Source organism: Cygnus olor, chromosome 1, assembly GCF_009769625.2.
Source record: "Cygnus olor isolate bCygOlo1 chromosome 1, bCygOlo1.pri.v2, whole genome shotgun sequence".
Lineage (NCBI taxonomy): Eukaryota > Metazoa > Chordata > Aves > Anseriformes > Anatidae > Cygnus > Cygnus olor.
Window position 1 is genome coordinate 65,396,902 of NC_049169.1, and position 16,525 is coordinate 65,413,426.

The following is a 16,525-nucleotide window of genomic DNA, read 5'->3' on the forward strand; positions in this document are numbered from 1 at the left end:
ACAAGAAGAGAGGCCGCTGGCTACATAGCTGTGATCGGTGTGGCCTCGTAGTGCTGTCTGTATTCCTTTGGTGCCAACCTGCCAGACCGCCTAAGTTACCTGGGGGTTGTAAAGTTTGGGCGCTTGGGGAAAAGGGGAGGAAGAGGGTGAACCTCGGATAGAAAGATTTTATTTATAGGGTTTTGTTGTTGTTTGTTTATTTATTTTTTAAGCTTGGAGGGGGCAGGGGGAATCGTTTCATCTTCAAATCCTGGAGACACAAGAATCAAGGGGAGGAAAATGACAAGGAATTGCCATTTCTAGATCTGACCGCCTTCGTTTCTATAGCAGAACAGGAGCTTGGTTTATGTCTCAGAAACCCTCTTACGGAAATACGTGCTTGGAGCACATGTCCCTGATATTAAACTTCTGACACCCCTTCCAAAACACACCCAAGATTTGAGGAAGTCTTTTAGGAAAATCCCATTTCCGTTCATCGTTCTGTCGCAAGGACAGATCGGACTCAGATCTTCTGAAATCTTTGCAGTGCTGTTTCAAGTTGGACTGGCATTTAGCTAATGAATTTGGTAGATTTAATTAAAGAGGGGGAGAAGCCCTTGTGTCACTGCCAAACGTGGCTGGAATCTAAGTTCTGGCATAGGAGTCCGACAAACCCTCTCCAGCTCTTTATTTCGTGCAGCTTAGGGCTGGGGAATTCAGTGGGACGGCCTTTCTGGCTGGCCGCAGCAGGGAGCATTATGCAACCCGACCAGCAGCTCTGGCATGGTGCCTCGCTGATGTCCTTAGGGGTCCTCGAACACAGCCAGAGCCACCCAGTTGGGTTTATCGATTATCTGTTCTCCACAGAAGGCGCTGTTAAATTGCTGCTGGCTGAAATACTGGGATTTAAGGTAGAGAGAGGATCAAGAGAGAGAAGACAAAGAGTCTGCTTTGCTAGAAGCAACCCATGCACATATGTAGAGATGCTGGCAGACTCGGGGAACGCTTACCTTTGAGCTGTTAATGGAAGCCTCTGTGAACTTCTAGCTTTGGTTCCAAAAACTTTGGGTGTCTCGATCACCCAGCTCTCAGTTTAACTCTTCCCTGACAGTCCAAGGGCAGGTTCAGTAGCTATATTTGCATGGAGACAACCTCTCATCCTAGCACAGACCCCAGGCAGTTTGCGTTACACCTGTCCCCAGTCCCCTATGATTTATTAACGGGGAAACAAAGGACCCCAGAATCACCGCAACAAATGGATTCAGCCGAAACTGTGGTGTGGGGCAGGAGGGCGTAAAACGTATAAATCTTCCACACGCAGGCCTCCCATATGCTAGTCCAAGGGCAGTAGGACCCAGGTGGAGCCTCCTTTTCCTCCGCATCTCCCCCTCCCCACATGTGGCCTTGGAGGATGGACAGGAGAGGAGCCAGCCACAGGCTCTGGCCAGGGGCGCAGCTGCTGCAGCAGAGACCCCACGAACACCAGCGCTTCGCTGCAGCTCATGAGCCAGCATCCTCTGCTGCCAGCCTGTGCCCATCTCCCCTCCATGTCACGCCTGCTCCACTTCCTGCCACCACCTTGCAAGCGTGGCTCCTCTGCTCGCTGGAGCCGTGGTGCTCGGAGCAGGCTGGCCCCGTTTCAACGCCCAGCTTGCACAGCTGTAGGTGCTCCAGGGCAGGGCCGGCCGCCTCAACCAGCGAGGCTGGCTGCGCTGGCAGCGCTTTCGCTGGGCTCAGCATCGCAGCAGGGGCTGAAGGGTTGGGGCAGGCAGGGCAAAGCCGGTGGGGCTCTGAGGAGTGTGGGGGCACTGTGAGCACGGCGACACAGACGGGAGACTTCCAGCTCGCTTCCAAATAGTGTTTTTATGGCTTTCTACCCCGGTTGCCAACTGAGTCGTGTTCAAAACTTCAAGAGTGGCTGGAGAGTGAGAATTAAGTTTCCTTGTTACCCTGAGGAGTCATATGGTAATTGGTCTATGGTTGTTGGCAATGGATTATTTATTTTAAGAAACCCTTCTCTTCACTAGTAAACACATGCATTCTTCCAGCTCTGGCCTCGCCAGACAGTAAGGCCTGCATCTGTGCCCAAGGAAGTGTCATTCCCGGGCACCAGAGCACGGCAGTCCATGAGGAGCACTTGCTCCTTCTGTGGGAACAGCCCGTGGTGTCTCAGCGCGGGGCCTCAGGGAGGCTTCGGTTTCAGCAGTGTCCTTAGGCTTGGCTTCCGTTTAAATAGCATACTGAGCCATGTGGGCAATGTTTTGGGCTGTTTGTTTTTTTTTTTTTTTCTTTTTTTTTTTAAGTGGGGAAAGGAAGTTTGGTTGTTTCTTGTTTGTTTTGTTTTTAGGGAAGGAAAAAAACAAACTGTCCTATTTCTGATTACAGAACTCAATTATTAGGCATTTTTGACACGGATATCCAACCCATGTGAACATGGTCCTTAATAAGGAGATAGCGTTTTCAGTCAAATCCAGCAGAAACAAACCATATAGGGGATCTGTCGTGAGAGCTCTATCATTCTCCATCCCTCGATAGAACTGCTGACTTCCCCTATTAGAATTTAAATTTCAGAGGTAGTGGGAACCTGATCTTGAATTCCTGTTGTTTATAGTGCTCGTACATCCTCTTTTTCAGTCAAGAAGTTACTGTAGACTTTTTTTTTCTTAACGCAGGAAAGAAAGACCCCACACCTCCCTGCAAGTGAAGGAAGATGGATATAGTGTCAGGCTCAATTAGATCCAATTGTGGTGGCTTTCCCTACAGCGAACAATGCAGCTTTTGTGATGAACTCCCAGCAGAAAGCTTGGAAGTTGGGGGGGGGAAACAACAACAACATCCCCCCCAAAGCCCAAATCTCAAGATAGCCTAGGTGTCGGCCCTTCTCATGGTGGGGAGGAGGCAGTGCACAGCTGTGGCCCGCTTAAAAAGAAATGATTTTCCCCTTTGAAATGAGGCACCGGCACTCGAGGGGAGAGAGAGGTGGCTAGAGCTGGAGACAAAGAAGTGCGTATAGTCCAGCCTCAGCCAAAAGTGTCTGCGGACGAGGAGGTTGGCATGGAGGCCAGGCCGGCCCTGGAGGCGCAGGGGACCTCCTCTGGTGGGGCGGCCGACCCACCTGGAGCAGCACCCGATGCGCCCGGGCTGCCGGAGCGAGCGGGATAGCGCAGAGGGAACAAAGTGGCCTGCTCAGTGCTGGAAGTGCTTAAAATGCAAATGTACAGGAACTTCAGACCATCCCCCTCCCTCCTCGGCATAGAGGAAAGCAGCTTAAATACAGCCAGGCCTGGAGAGGAATGTTAAAAAGAGGGGAAGAATCACCCTCCTCCTTTCCATAGGGACCCTCACACGGCAAGATTCAGTATGCATGACTGAACAAGCAAGCAAGGACAGCTCCTCTTTTAACTTTCCTGAACAATGGCTCCAGCTTCTTCCACCATTTCGCATTCTGTCTACCCCAACTCCTCCTTTAAGAAAGGAAGGGGGCAGCGGGGGAGAGAAAGCCCTGCTGCAGGACTCAGAGGGAGAAAAGCTTTGTTTCATGCCCTATAAACACCGCTTAAGCTCCATCTCAAACAACAATAAAAAACCCACATCGTGGAAGTCTAAAAGGGACCCTGTCAGGTTAAAAGTCATACATTAAAGAGAAAGATTATGGTATAGTACAAAGGATACCTTAGATTTTTTTTTCTTTTAACATCCCCACTTTACTTTCTCTTTACTTTCATCTTTGCTTGGGCAATGGAAACCAACCTAGCCATTTCAGATTTCCCAGGTTCTCGTGCGCTTGTGAGAGCACAGTTTTAGGTGATTGTCATCGCTGGGAAGTGTTTTTATTGATGGCTCTTCCACAGGGGATGGCGAGGGTGGGCCTCAATTTAGGCACAAAAAACCTCTGCCATCTTCCTGGAGCTTTAAAGAATTAACAAACCTAGTCCTTCTGCTCCCCCTTCCAAATGTCAGGCTTCCCCTACCACAAAATATTTAATTCGCTTGACAGCAAACTTCAGCACGTGCAGCTTGTCTGACCTCAGACGGAGCAGACGCCTCACACCGAGCAGTCCTACTCGGTTTCTCTCTAGATGCTGAACGCTCCTGCAGACAGCGCTGGTCCTACCAAAACCCTTCCCTAGAAACTTTTAATTATGATGTTACTCAACATCCTGCACAGGAGGGACCAGACTCTCCACTTCCTTTCCCTCAGCGGTCACTCATTGAACTGAGAGCAGCCCCAACCCCTCTGCACAAGCTGCACAGCACGCTTACCGAAACCAAGACAGGTCGATACCTCTTCAAAAAGCACAGACAACACAGATACGGCTTTTTTTTTTCAAAAACATACTTCATATTTCCTCTTTTATTATATAAATATCAGTTTAACCTTTTACTGTAAGAATATAAAATGTTTTAAGAGGATCTTTGTTATTTTTATACAAATTCACAAACAGTACAATTAATCCATAGGGGTCTCTGGGTTTGCGTTAACTCCGTGGTCTGGCCTGTTACTGTGGAGGATTTGAGATTTTGAACACACAAGAAAAAAAAAAAGCCAAGATATTTTTCTTAAAAAAAAATAAAACAAAAAAAACTTACTCTTCCTCTTTAAAATAATAATAATAATAAAAAAAAAATCTAAAGAACCAGCTCCATTTTATTGACAGAACAGAGATAAGACAGATGAACTTCAGTCTCCTCCCCTTCACATTACAGCCTCGGGGCCTGCAGGCCTGCTCTGCTCCTCTCTCCACTCACAAACAGGAAGCCTCACATAGTGACCTTTTGTAGGTGATTTGGGAGGGGAGGGGGAAATATTTGCATATATCTATATATATAAATTTTTTTTAAAACCAACTTGCATTTTTACACATTTCCGTTAACAGTAGCCCAATCCTCAGCATGGATTCTCACGTTACATGTTTGTGCTAGAAGAGTAAAAAATGCAGAAGCACAGTTTGGGTCCCCAATCCCCAGTGAAGAGGGACGGAGAGGCACAACCAGAATGTGAGGGTGGGACACAGCAGGGTAAGCTTAAAAGCAAACAAAAATTAAAAAAAAAAAGGGGGGGAGAGAAAAAGAACAAACCCAAGGGGCATTATTCCAGTCTAGGCACAAAAATGTTTCAGTCTCAAAATCTCTTTCCTGTAAGAATTCCAGGGTTTTTGAGGAGAAAAAAAAAGTAACAAATTAAAACGAGGTAGCCAGACATCATATATATATTTATATATATAGAATATATTCAGCAGAAAAAAAATGTACTTAAAAATCCACAAGAACAGCAACTTCAAATGTCTTTAAAAATAAAACCATGTGAGAAAACGAATACTGTAAAGAGGAGAATGAATGAGGAAAACTGGGATCAGTTACAGGATATAAGCAAGGGATAGATGGGAGAGTAAGAGGCTGTTTTTGTAGCAGTAATTTTTTTTATGCATTTCAAAATAAAAACAGGTCACAGTATCTCAAATGAAGCAGAAATGAAGCTGGAGATTCTTCCTTAAGTCCCCTGGTCCGAGGGCAGCTAGCCACCCCTTCCACCCACTCGCCCCCAGTCGAAGAAGAGGAATGGATATGTAGCTGGATATGTCTATCCCTGTTGCCAAGAAGAAGGAGGGGAGAAAGAGAGAGAGAATGATGAAAGGGAAGACGAGTCTCTCGGTAACTCTCAGTGTCCCCCAGTACATGGGAAGGTCTAAGAGAACCGGGGTCTGTGTCCAGTCCCTACAGAAACAGGAGTAGGAGGAAATGGTATCTTCCTCTCCAGTACAGAGAGATGGGGAGAAAGAACAGAGTGCCTAGGCTTCTCCTTTCACCACAGTGCAGGATGACATGGAAACATACAAAAGGAGAGGTTGTAGCTATCCCTATTCTCAGTGCAGTGGAGAACTGGAGTAGTGGGAAACTGTATCCACCCACAGCAGAGAATAACACGGAACTGGAGATTAAAAACAGACCAAAAAAAAAAAAATCAATGTACCTAGGGAGCAGTATTTCTGTCACAATTCCCAGTTGATGGGGGAGGGGCAAGCGCAGAGGTGGAATGGTTGTTGGTTTTTTTTTGTGGGGATTTTAGCTTTTTTTTTTTCCTTTTATAAAACAGAACCAAAAGCAAAAGCCGTGTCTGTGCCCAGTGCAGGACGACTGGGTGGCCGGGTACGTTAGTGTAGCTAGGAAGCCTTTTCTGCTGTTGTTTGTTCCCATCTCCATTCCCACTCTCCTTTACATAAACCAAAAATAAGCTATTCTCAATACATGGCAGAACAAGGGTCTCGATCTTTATCCATCCTTAGTGCACGAGGGGATGGAATCAGGGAGTGGGGATAAAGAGGGGTGTCTCTAGCCCCAGTGCATAAGTGTGGGCTTCTACCTCTTCTGTAGGAGAGGATGCTGGGGGGTGGGGGTGGGGGAGCTCTGTTTCCCCACTGTGGAGCTGGAGGCACGACCTGGAAAAAGGAGGGGTGCTCTCTCTTTCCTCCTGCCCCCCCTTCCTCCTCCTCCAGAGCAAGGGTCGTTAGGCAGCAGAGAAGGGTCAAGGACATATACTCTTTCTCCGTGTTCCTCCCTCCAGTGCCAGGGTGCGTGGGTAGCATGGCTCTGTGCGTGCCCCTCTCTCTCTTTCTCTCCTCCATTGCAGCAGTCAGTCAGTCAGTCTGTCCGTGAGTCCCTCCAGAGGAGACGGAGGTCTCGGGGCACCCCCCTCCTCTCACCTGACCTTCTCGCTCTCAGTCATTTCCCAAAGTCCCAGGTTGAGCACCTTGAGGCAGGGCAGCTGGGTGATGCGCTCCAAGCCCCGCTTGGTGATGCGGGTGCAGCCGTAGAGATCGATGCCCGTCAGCTGGCTGAGGTGTTCGGCGATGAGCTCCAGGCCCTTGTCGGTGATGCGGACGCACTGGCCGATGTTGAGGGTGCGGAGCCCGTGCATCTGTCGCACCATGCGGTTGATGCCCTCGTCGCTGATGTGGCAGGAGCAGAGGGAGAGGGAGCGCAGGCCGTCCAGGCCCTGTGCGATGTAGGCCAGGCTCTGGTCCCCCACCTTGTCGCAGAAGGAGACGTCGAGGCCGGACAGCCGCAGGCTGCCCATGGCCAGGTGCATGATGCCCGTGTCGCTGATGTTGTCGCAGGAGCGCAGGTTGAGGCTGCGCAGGCTGCTCATGTGCGACAGGTGCAGCAGCCCCGCGTCCGAGATGCCGCCGCAGAAGCTGAGGTTGAGCTGGCGGAGGCGGCCCAGCCCGCGGGCCAGGTGCTTGAGCGAGAGGTCGCTGAGCTTCTGGCAGTCCTGCAGCGTGAGCTGCTCCAGGCCCAGGCAGCCCTCGGCCGCGCTGCGCGTCATGCCCGCCAGGTGCCCGATGCCCACGTCGGAGAGGTGCCGGCAGGAGCGCAGGTTGAGGCTCTTGAGGCGCTGCAGCCCCCAGGCGATGAGGAGCAGCCCGGTGTTGGTGATGTTGCTGCAGCCCCCCAGCTCCAGCACCTCCAGCCCCTTCAGGTACTGGGCGATGCGGCCCAGGCTGCTGTCCGTGATCTGCTTGCAGAGGCTCAGGTTGAGCGAGCGCAGGGAGCTGATCTCCGCCACGAAGGCGTGGCCCAGCCCGTTGTCGGTGAGGTTGTAGCAGCCGCTGAGGTTGAGGCTCTCGATGTCGGCCATGCCCTGGATCACGTAGCTCAGGCTGCGCCGCAGCGACAGGATCTGCACCCGCCGGATGCCCCGCGCCGCCAGGCTGGGGAAGAGCGACGGGTTGGCGCGGCGCAGGTGCAGCTTGGCCTCCACGCCCCGCCACACGGAGCGGTGGTAGGCGGCGTCCCGCCAGGCCGTGCACACCTGCGCCGCGCGGCCCTTGTCGCGCACCTCCAGGTACCCGAAGATCATGGCCAGCAGCTCGGGGAACAGGCACGAGATGTGCGTTTCCATCGCCCGCCCGCGCCCGCCCGGCCGCCCCCGCCGGCGCCGCGCTCCGCCGCCGGGCCCGGCCCGCTTCCGCTCGGGGCCCGCCCGCCTTCCGCTGCGCTCCGCTCTCCTCCTCCTCCTCCTCCTCGCCGCCGCCGCCGCCCTCACATCGCCGGCCCGGGCGGCGCGGCCCGGCCCGCGGGAGACGCTGCTGCGCGGCCCGGCCCGGCCCTGCGCGCTGCGGCCGCCTCTACCGCCGCGCCGGGCGGGCCGCGCTGCCGCTGCTGCTGCCGCTGCTGCTGCCGCTGCTGCCGCCGCGCTGCTGCTGCTGCTGCTGCTGGTGCCGCCGCGCCGCGCCGTGCCGCATCGTGCCGCCTCCCGGCGGGCGGGCCCCCGCGCTCCGTCCCCGGCGCCGGCCGCCGAGCCCCGCCGCCTCCCTTTGTCTCCGCGCTGCCGCCGCTCACAGCCCGCGGCCCCGGGCCGCCCGCATCCCGCGGAGGAGGCAGCGAGGCGGGGAGAGGAGGAGAGAGGCTGGGCTGCGGCACGGCTCGGCACGGCCCGGCACGGCCCCGCCCCGCCGCTCCGGTACCGACTCCGCCGCTCCGGGCCCGGCCGCCGCCGCCGCCTGCTCCGCTGCGCCGCGCCGCGCTCCGCCGATCGCTGCTGGGCCCCGGCGCCGCGCTCCGGCCGGGAGGGAGGGGGGAGGAGGAGGAGGAGGAGGAGGAGGAGGAGGAGGAGCCGGCGCTCCCCGCGCCCCTTGCGCAATGGTACGGTCCGGAACACTCCGAGCCGTCGCCCTGGCAACAGCGCGGCCCGGCCGCTGCGCCCCCCCCCGCCGTTAACCGTTGCGGCGCCGCCCGGCGCACAAAATGGAGGCGCCCCCCCCCCCCCCTCCCCGCCCCCCAGGGGCGTGTGGCTGTGAGGGGACCGGGGGAGCTTGGGGGGGGGGGGGGGAGGGTTGGTGGCCCGGCTGCTGCGGCCTCCGCGGAAATGGGAAAGCTTGCGAAAATGGCTGTCGGGTGACGGTCTGCTGCGGCTGGAAGCGGTTGAAGGGCTCGCGTAAACGGGGCGACTTCGGGGAGTTGCAGCAGTGTCAGGGGAGAAGTGTCTGAACCTGTAGCCTCGTGTGGTGGCAGCCCCGTGTGCCCGGCCCTGGGCACCGCCACAGGAGCGTAAAATGTGGGTCAAGTGCTGCTACAGACCGGGTAAGGCTTTAAAGGACAGTATTAGGAGGAGCGGTGCTATGCCAAAGAACTTCCATGCCAAAGAACAGTAAAGAAAAAAATAAAGTTTGTATTTGTTCAACACTGCAGGTTGCATCTTTAATAATGTTTGGATTACCAAAATACTCAAATCACCCTAGTTACCAGCATGTTTTCTCTACCAAGACTTTGACTAACCTGAAAGAACATGCTCGTCATCTAAATCTGTCTGCCACAGAAACACCTGCGGCTCCATCTTCACACAGATCCCACATTAGTAGACTCTGTTGACCACCTAGAGGTTAACTGCTTTGTTTTCATTCTGCCTTCTTTCCTTTCTGCTTTAAGTTGGAGGCCACAAGAGTTGAAGGACGGCTAGGCCGTGATCCGGCAGCGAGATCCCAGTGCGTATAAGCATCGCCACTGACATTAGGCTGTGGTTTGGCAACGCACGCGATCCAGCGGCAGAACTCCGAGTATTGGCTCAAAGACACTCTGGCCACATGATGCGAAGTGCTGACCTGGTACTCATTCACTCTGCCTGCTCAAGTCAGTTCACAAAGTTTTTGACAGGTTAACATTTTACTAGCAGACTTTATGCCGGATCAGGTATCGCTGTACACAACTCCAGCCAGATCAGGTATCGTCTGCACCCCTGCAGCTGGCATAAAGCCAGCATAAAATTGGCACTGGCTCCATATCGTGTGCTCTGGCTCGTTCAGCAGAAGTGTGATCATGTGCCTTGGCCTGATCCCGATCAAATTTGTACTCCTGGGTGATCCAGCGAAGTGTAGGTCTGGTTTTAATGATCACGGGGACACGGCTCCACACAGACACTGCACCAGGTATCACCTGATAGGAATTTATCTTCGTGGTGTTATTTATATATTTTTGCACTGTCAAGGGTGGTGGTTAACCACGGGGTTAATATGAAAATGATTAGGTGAGTATTGCTGAGCAGGAGGACGGTAAATCTCAAACATTAAAAGGGAATTTTTGCATCCCAAAAGGGAAAATTTAGGTAAAGTGAGGAGCAGGCGAGAGGTGCGGCATGTGCTGCACCTCATGGGCTGCGTGGGGCTGACACGGGGAGAGTCATTCAGCTGAAGATGGGGATTGCTTGCAAGAAGGATGAGTCTGTGGAGATCAAGCAACATGTGAAAAGAAAGCAGCACAAAGGTGGTGTTGGTATCTCTCAGTGATTGGTGCATTACTCATAACTGGCAAAGCTACAAGCAAGTTATACAAGTCATTCCGAGAGAGTGCTAATGAAGTCTTTTACCGTATTATCCCGAATTTGGTTACAGAATCTTACCATGGAGGTAATGCTGTATTTCCCATCTCTTAACCTTTTACTTTGAAACCACATTTGGGGGAAGCGGGGAAGGGCATACTGTAAGGCATAAAAGTTAACACAAAGTACTTTTTTCTTTATATCTTACTGTGTTGTGTCTTTAAGTGCCTGTTGTGCGTAACCAGCAAGGGTTAGAAATAGATGACGCGTTTTTTGGAGACCCTGAAGTTCCCTTTCTCACTTTATACTTCAAGTGCCTGTGCCTCCTTGTGAGCAGTTAAGATTTATGTGTTAAATGGAATTGCCCTGGAATTTGGATTCCTAATCCTAATCTACATTTTTTGGGGGGGAAGGAAGACAAAATATTTTTCTAGTAGATTTTTGTATTCTTTCTCTAAGTGACAGATGTTTGGAAACAGAAGCATAGAAAGAAAAGTAAAAGTACATGAAAAGGGGCAATTTATCATATGATTGTTCAGTTGATTTTGCATTTCCAGGAGTAAAGAAATAAGTGCCATGTTTATCGTGATCTCATGGTACAAATAGGAGGTGGTAACCACCATGTGATAAACTGCATTTTATTAAAAATCTCTGCCTGCCTCATACGCGCTCTGACAGCTAATCTGTCCCGCTGGAACCATGTCTGACATTCCAGCCCCTTGAGCAGCTCCCAGCAGCCGCTTTCTCTTTTTGAAAGCACTTGCCAGATAAATGTTTCATTCTTTTTTTCCCCAATTACACCGGTGTTCAGTGGAGGCTGGACAGTTTTCCTTGGCGTTGGTTCAGGAGGATCTGCGTAACTCACTTGTGGCTTCAATGACTGGGAGCAATCGGTGCCGATAAAGCTGCACCATCGTCTGTCCCCTATCTTTGATTGCATGGTTGGGGATAACGTCCGCCAGGTCTTTCTGCAGTTCCCATCTCAGTGTCTCTCTACTTGTTTCTTTTGCTTCCCAGTTTGCAGGATGGCATTTTTTTTTCTGTTCCGCACCTAGCTCAAATTGATCATTTAAGAGACAACAAATACATATTCCTTCTCTCTCCTTCTTTTTCTTCTGCCACCCTATTCCACACGCTTTGTGCATTTTTACGACTTCATCCACAGAATGGAAAACTTGTGAATTTATTCACAGGAATCTCGTGGCATTTGGCTTTTCCTTACCAATCAGTGCTGGCCACTGGGTTTGCAGGAGAGAAATGGCACAAAACTGCTTAAACAGTAAGGCCCAGGGTCTGCTAGCCCTTCTCCGGGGCTAGCAGGTAGGAGCTCCAAGGTGATTCAAGGCAAGTAGGAGCCCCAAGGTGTCCTTTATTCATGCTGGTGGCTTTGGAGATCTAGGCTGTCATTTAAAATGGCGGTGCTTTACTTCCCATCCTTGAAACAAAACAAGGCATGGATGGCCTCAGCCTCTATCGTTTTGTTGCAGAAGTTGCAGGCTTGTGCTGTTTGGGGTGTAGCCTGATAAAATCCGTTAGCTAATTTCCTGTGACTGGCAAGCGCTGGGTTTTTCAGTCTTTTTGTCCAGCCCACCGCTACACTACTTCTCAGTTTAAAGAGTTTCTCCACAGCCCAAGGTACAGGGGGGAAATTTCTTCTTTCCAAAAAAAATTTGTACCTGGCTTAACAAGTAGTTCAGCTGACGCTGGTTTGGGACCGGTTCAAGTTCCAATGTCACCAGTTCACTGTCAAATGTCCAGGTGGCTGCAGTTGTCCTTCACAAGTTGGTTTCCAATACTTCTTCAGATTTGAAGTGTGTCCACAAAAATCAACTAAGCCTGGAACAGCCCGTTGTCTTAAACTGGGTTAAAGTTGATCTAGTGGAACTTCTTCAGAGTTAATTTGGAAAATGGCTTTGTTACAAGGATAAGATCAAACCCATCCTTTTGCACTGCTGATAACTAAACCATGATACTCTGGCTCAGCAAAACGAGGGTGCCAGGTCGCTGTGGAGAGAACATGCTGCTGTCAGTGTTACACACCGAGTCGGGCTGGTTGCTGCTACAGAGCCCTTCTGCACTTAGCAAAGCGTCAGAAAAGTAGGTGGGGTGACTTAGAGGTTCCTTTCCTTTCTTGAACGTGAAGCAAAAACGATCCCCTAGAACTCTCCTGTGATATAACCAGTAATTACGTGACAAAGATCTCTATTAAGACTTGCACATTTAAATGTAGGCAGAACACGTGTAATGTGCACATTTGAGATACATAAGTATATATAAATATATTACTGTACTCATACACACGTTTATAAATCAGGATGGGGCTGTTAGTGAATGGATTCCCTTTGGGATAAAGAAAGTGTAACTAGTTAAGGGGTTATGTAGAACTTGTAGCATTAGGATCCGCTTGCATTGCAGGGTTTTTTTGTGAAGCTTGGGTCATAATGAAGCTTTCCTTAAAAACAATTTTAAAACAATGTTTTTACTGTACAATTATCGTGTCTCTGATATGGTGAGGTGCTATATGAGTCTGCGTTTTAGGATTACATGGTTCCTCCTGCACAGGGTAATTCTGCTCTACCATGTATTTTCTGGTGTCGGGGATGGCTACACCAAAATACAGTGTGCTGTCAATATGTGGTTAGGTGCCAGGGCAAAATTCAAAGTTGTCTTAGTGCACACACCAGCTGTGAATTTGAGCCTATGGGATTAGTTTTTTTTTTATTATTATTATTTACGTTTTGATTTTACTTGTCAGCCAGTAGCCAACAAGAATATAACTGTGCTCATATGGGGAGGAACGCTCAGAGGATGTAAAGCATGGGATTTCTGGATTATATTCCCAGTTTTTCATTAAAGTATAAATGAAAGGATTGCTTGAAGAAGCAAAATAATTATGGTCCAGGCAGTTGCACTCGAATGTCATGTACCTGTCGTGCACGTCTCATCTGCCCTCGTGTGACAGGACTGCCTGGTGGTTGGAGGAAGCGGCTGGGGCCCTGGCCACAGCTCCGCCACGCATGTCACACCCTGAGTAGCTGCTACGCACCTCAGTACACGGCGGTTAAATCATCAAAGGGAAAGTGCTCTGGGAGGGCAGGATGTAAAATCTCAAACCTCAACACTTCCAGTTCCTTGCACTAGGTGCTGTTGCAAGTGCTGGGCTTTGCCGTCCTTTTATTAGCAGTACCAAAGACGATCAAGATGGCAGAAAGTATCCGATGTGATCATTATTATTAAAAGCAGTGGCAGAAAAACAAAGAGGCCTTTCAGGTAGTACTTGCTTTCGTAAGCCATTCCTGGGGATTGAACTCTGAGACCTCTACAACTGGAGCTAAGCCGGCAGCCCCCGCAGCCACAGCGCAGACGTGCACATCCAATGTGCTGCACTGTACCTGTTACAGCAGCGCGCTTGTGAAGCCTCCCCCTGACAGCCCTTTTGTCCAAAACCCAGCAGAGAAGGCCGAGTGCTGTGTGACTCTGCTGACATCCAGCACACGTAGCCTGGGACGGAGGAAATGCTCTGGCTGCTGGCAGAAATGGGAGAAAAGTGGGTGCAACAGGTTTGCACACAGCCAGGGCAGAGGCAGCAGCACTAGCCAGCTTGTAAGAAAGGGTTATGTGGCCATCAGGGAGGCTGGGAGCTGGTTCCCCCCATCAAAAGCTCCAAGGAAGGGAAGGCATCGATACCTGGGCTGGGCCCTCTCCAGGGGCACCTGGGAGCAAGGTCCAGGGAAGAGTAATGTATGTTCTTGCGACAGACTTAGAGGTAACCTCACAAGAAGGTAAGCTCAGCCCGGGGAAGGTACGGTTGTAGCTGTACGGTTCTTAAAACACGTTATTTCTGTACCCAGGGATTACTGCAGTGTTGATTTTAACTGTTAACTCCTCCCTCTCTGGACTGCGGCCACCAGCACATTTTCAGGTAGTAAATAGTCTTCTAAAATTGGCAGTTCACTAGAATTGGACAAAGTTATGTCACCTGCCCTACAAGCATTGGCTCTGAAGTAAGGTTTTGGAGGAAAACTGAAAAATAGGGTAGTACTGTTTTGGAAAAATTCTGTGAAAATCAGAGTCACAATTTCAGCCCCGCATAGAAGAGAAACTGCAGGTGAGAGTTACAAAATAAAATTTCGTATGGAATGCAGGAGAAGGGTGAAAAATAATGTTTTATACAGAATGAAGGATTCATATTAGTCCTGGCCAAAGGAAAGTTACTTTAATATCATGTTCCTAGAAGTAACAGTGCAGAAACTGTTGGTGCTAAATTTGCCTGATTTTCAGAAAGTCTTTTTTTTTTTTTTCTGCAACCCCAGTAGATACATAGAGAAGTGGTAGCAAAAGGAGGTGCCTTTCAGAACCTGCATTCACTCTCGCTTCCACCCCTGGGTATGTGCAGACACTCTAAAACCTCATTCAAGCCACTACGATTACCAAAATGCATTATCTAGCAGTGCATGACAAAAAATCTTGAAAATCGTCTTTGCAAAAGTGTGGGGGTGAAATTAAGGGGAGACATGAGCAGGTTGGGGGGCACGTATGGAGTTCATGTTGTTGGAGGTGGAAAATCAATGGGTAAAACGAAGTCTGTTGTTTTTTACCTGTTCTTCCAACTTGTTTCTGTACCATTCAGAAAAACACCAGAATCCTTGGCCTACCATATATTCATTCTGTATTAATTAATCGTCTGTGTAGCCAGACTCTGTCATATACAGTGAGAACACAACTTTCCTTAATCCAGATGGTTCCCCATTAAAAAAAAAAAAAAAAGTGCGTGCACAGGAGAACACAAGTTAGAAATACTGCTTTTAGTCCTTTTTTTTTTCCAGCATACAAGTGGACTGAATTATGTGGAAAAGCAGCTTTCTTTCCACTATTTCACCCCTGAGATCTACTATTTTCCTAGTCTTGTTGGTGTTGTTGTTCCATGCTTTTTGCCAGCAAACCCAGGCTGTATTCTTTACGTTCCTCTTGGAACAGGGAATCTTTTCGTCTGAAGATTATTCCTTAATGCCCTGAAGCAGGAAACATAAACAAAAAAAAAATCTTTAGATATATTGAAACCTGTGAAAATATTTATAGAATGGCAATGGTTGCCAGGACGTGGGAAGCAGCAGGTAACTAAATAATACTCCTTTGCATATCCACAGTGCCTTTCGTTTGGCAGGCTCGGAGCTCTATGTAAGCGCTTAGTACCTTGAGTTTCGTTGTGTTTCTGGCTGCTCTGAGCCAGTCCCGTTGCATCTGCGGTGAAACGGAGGCCCCAAAGGTATCTCCACGTGGATGGGAGGTGCGTACCTGCCTGCTTGGGTGCTGGGTGTTTGGGCTCGCGCTGCCTGGCGTTAGGTGCCCAGAATTACAGGCACGAGATCAGGTTTTGGAAATCCAGGCCCCAGCTTCACGTGCTTTGCTCCTCGCAGGACCAGGGCTCCAGCCCAGATCTGCTGGCTGCTGACCCAGCACCGAGCTGCAGGGCTGGTCCTTTGCTGGGTTTCAGTGGATCCTAGAGAGCGCTGGCATTTTAGCAAGTCAGCTGGCAGCCTCGCCGTGTTTTGTTTCGAATGGTTCACATTCTTCCATCTAATTCCCACACTGAAAATTTCCAGCTTCCTATTTTCCCCTAGCTGTCCCAGCAAGACGTATTGAATATGCAGATGTGATGGCACACACTCACACACGTGCTTTTCCTGAAGCAACCCCTCAAAGTTTGTTCTGCATGTTTGTTTTACTCCAGTTCCTCTAATCCCCAAAGTGACATTAAACAGATTTTTTTGTTTAACCTTTGTATGAAATGCTAGTTCTCCCTTTATTTGCAAGGATATGCGGGTTGGTTTTTTTTTTGTTCTGTTCCCTTGTGCGTGGAGGAGACACTGCGTAAATGAAAACATATTATAATTGCTATGCACCACACACAAATTTCTTTTCAAACATCTCCCATGCATGTTTTCTCTTGAACATATTTGTGAACGTGCACATCACTATATTTTCAGACACATTCACATACTAAATAACTCTGCTTTCGATGTATAAGTGTTTAGCAATATAAGGGCCACTCACTCAGAGCCATTGAAATCCATTTCAAAGGCTGTGAGCTCTTTGGAAAAGCAGGGCCAGTGGCAGAGGAGCTGGGGATGCTGGTAGCCCATCTGATAGTGATAAATCTCTCCGTACAAACACGGCACTGAGCTTGACCGAAGAACTACACCCTGTCAGCACGAGTGAAGTAAAGACAATCAG

At 50.0% G+C, this 16,525-nt stretch overlaps 2 protein-coding genes across 2 annotated transcripts in view; one reads left to right on the forward strand and one right to left on the reverse strand.

Annotated features, from left to right (window-relative positions):
* Window positions 1-16,525, forward strand: part of WNT5B (Wnt family member 5B) — a 70,507-nt gene that overhangs the window by 27,648 nt on the left and 26,334 nt on the right. The gene's annotated exons all lie outside the window — the stretch shown is intronic.
* On the reverse strand, window positions 4,310-7,935 carry FBXL14 (F-box and leucine rich repeat protein 14). The gene has a single exon (XM_040562537.1). The coding sequence runs from the start codon at window positions 7,877-7,879 to the stop codon at window positions 6,677-6,679; it is 1,203 nt and encodes a 400-aa protein (XP_040418471.1). The 5' UTR covers window positions 7,880-7,935; the 3' UTR covers window positions 4,310-6,676.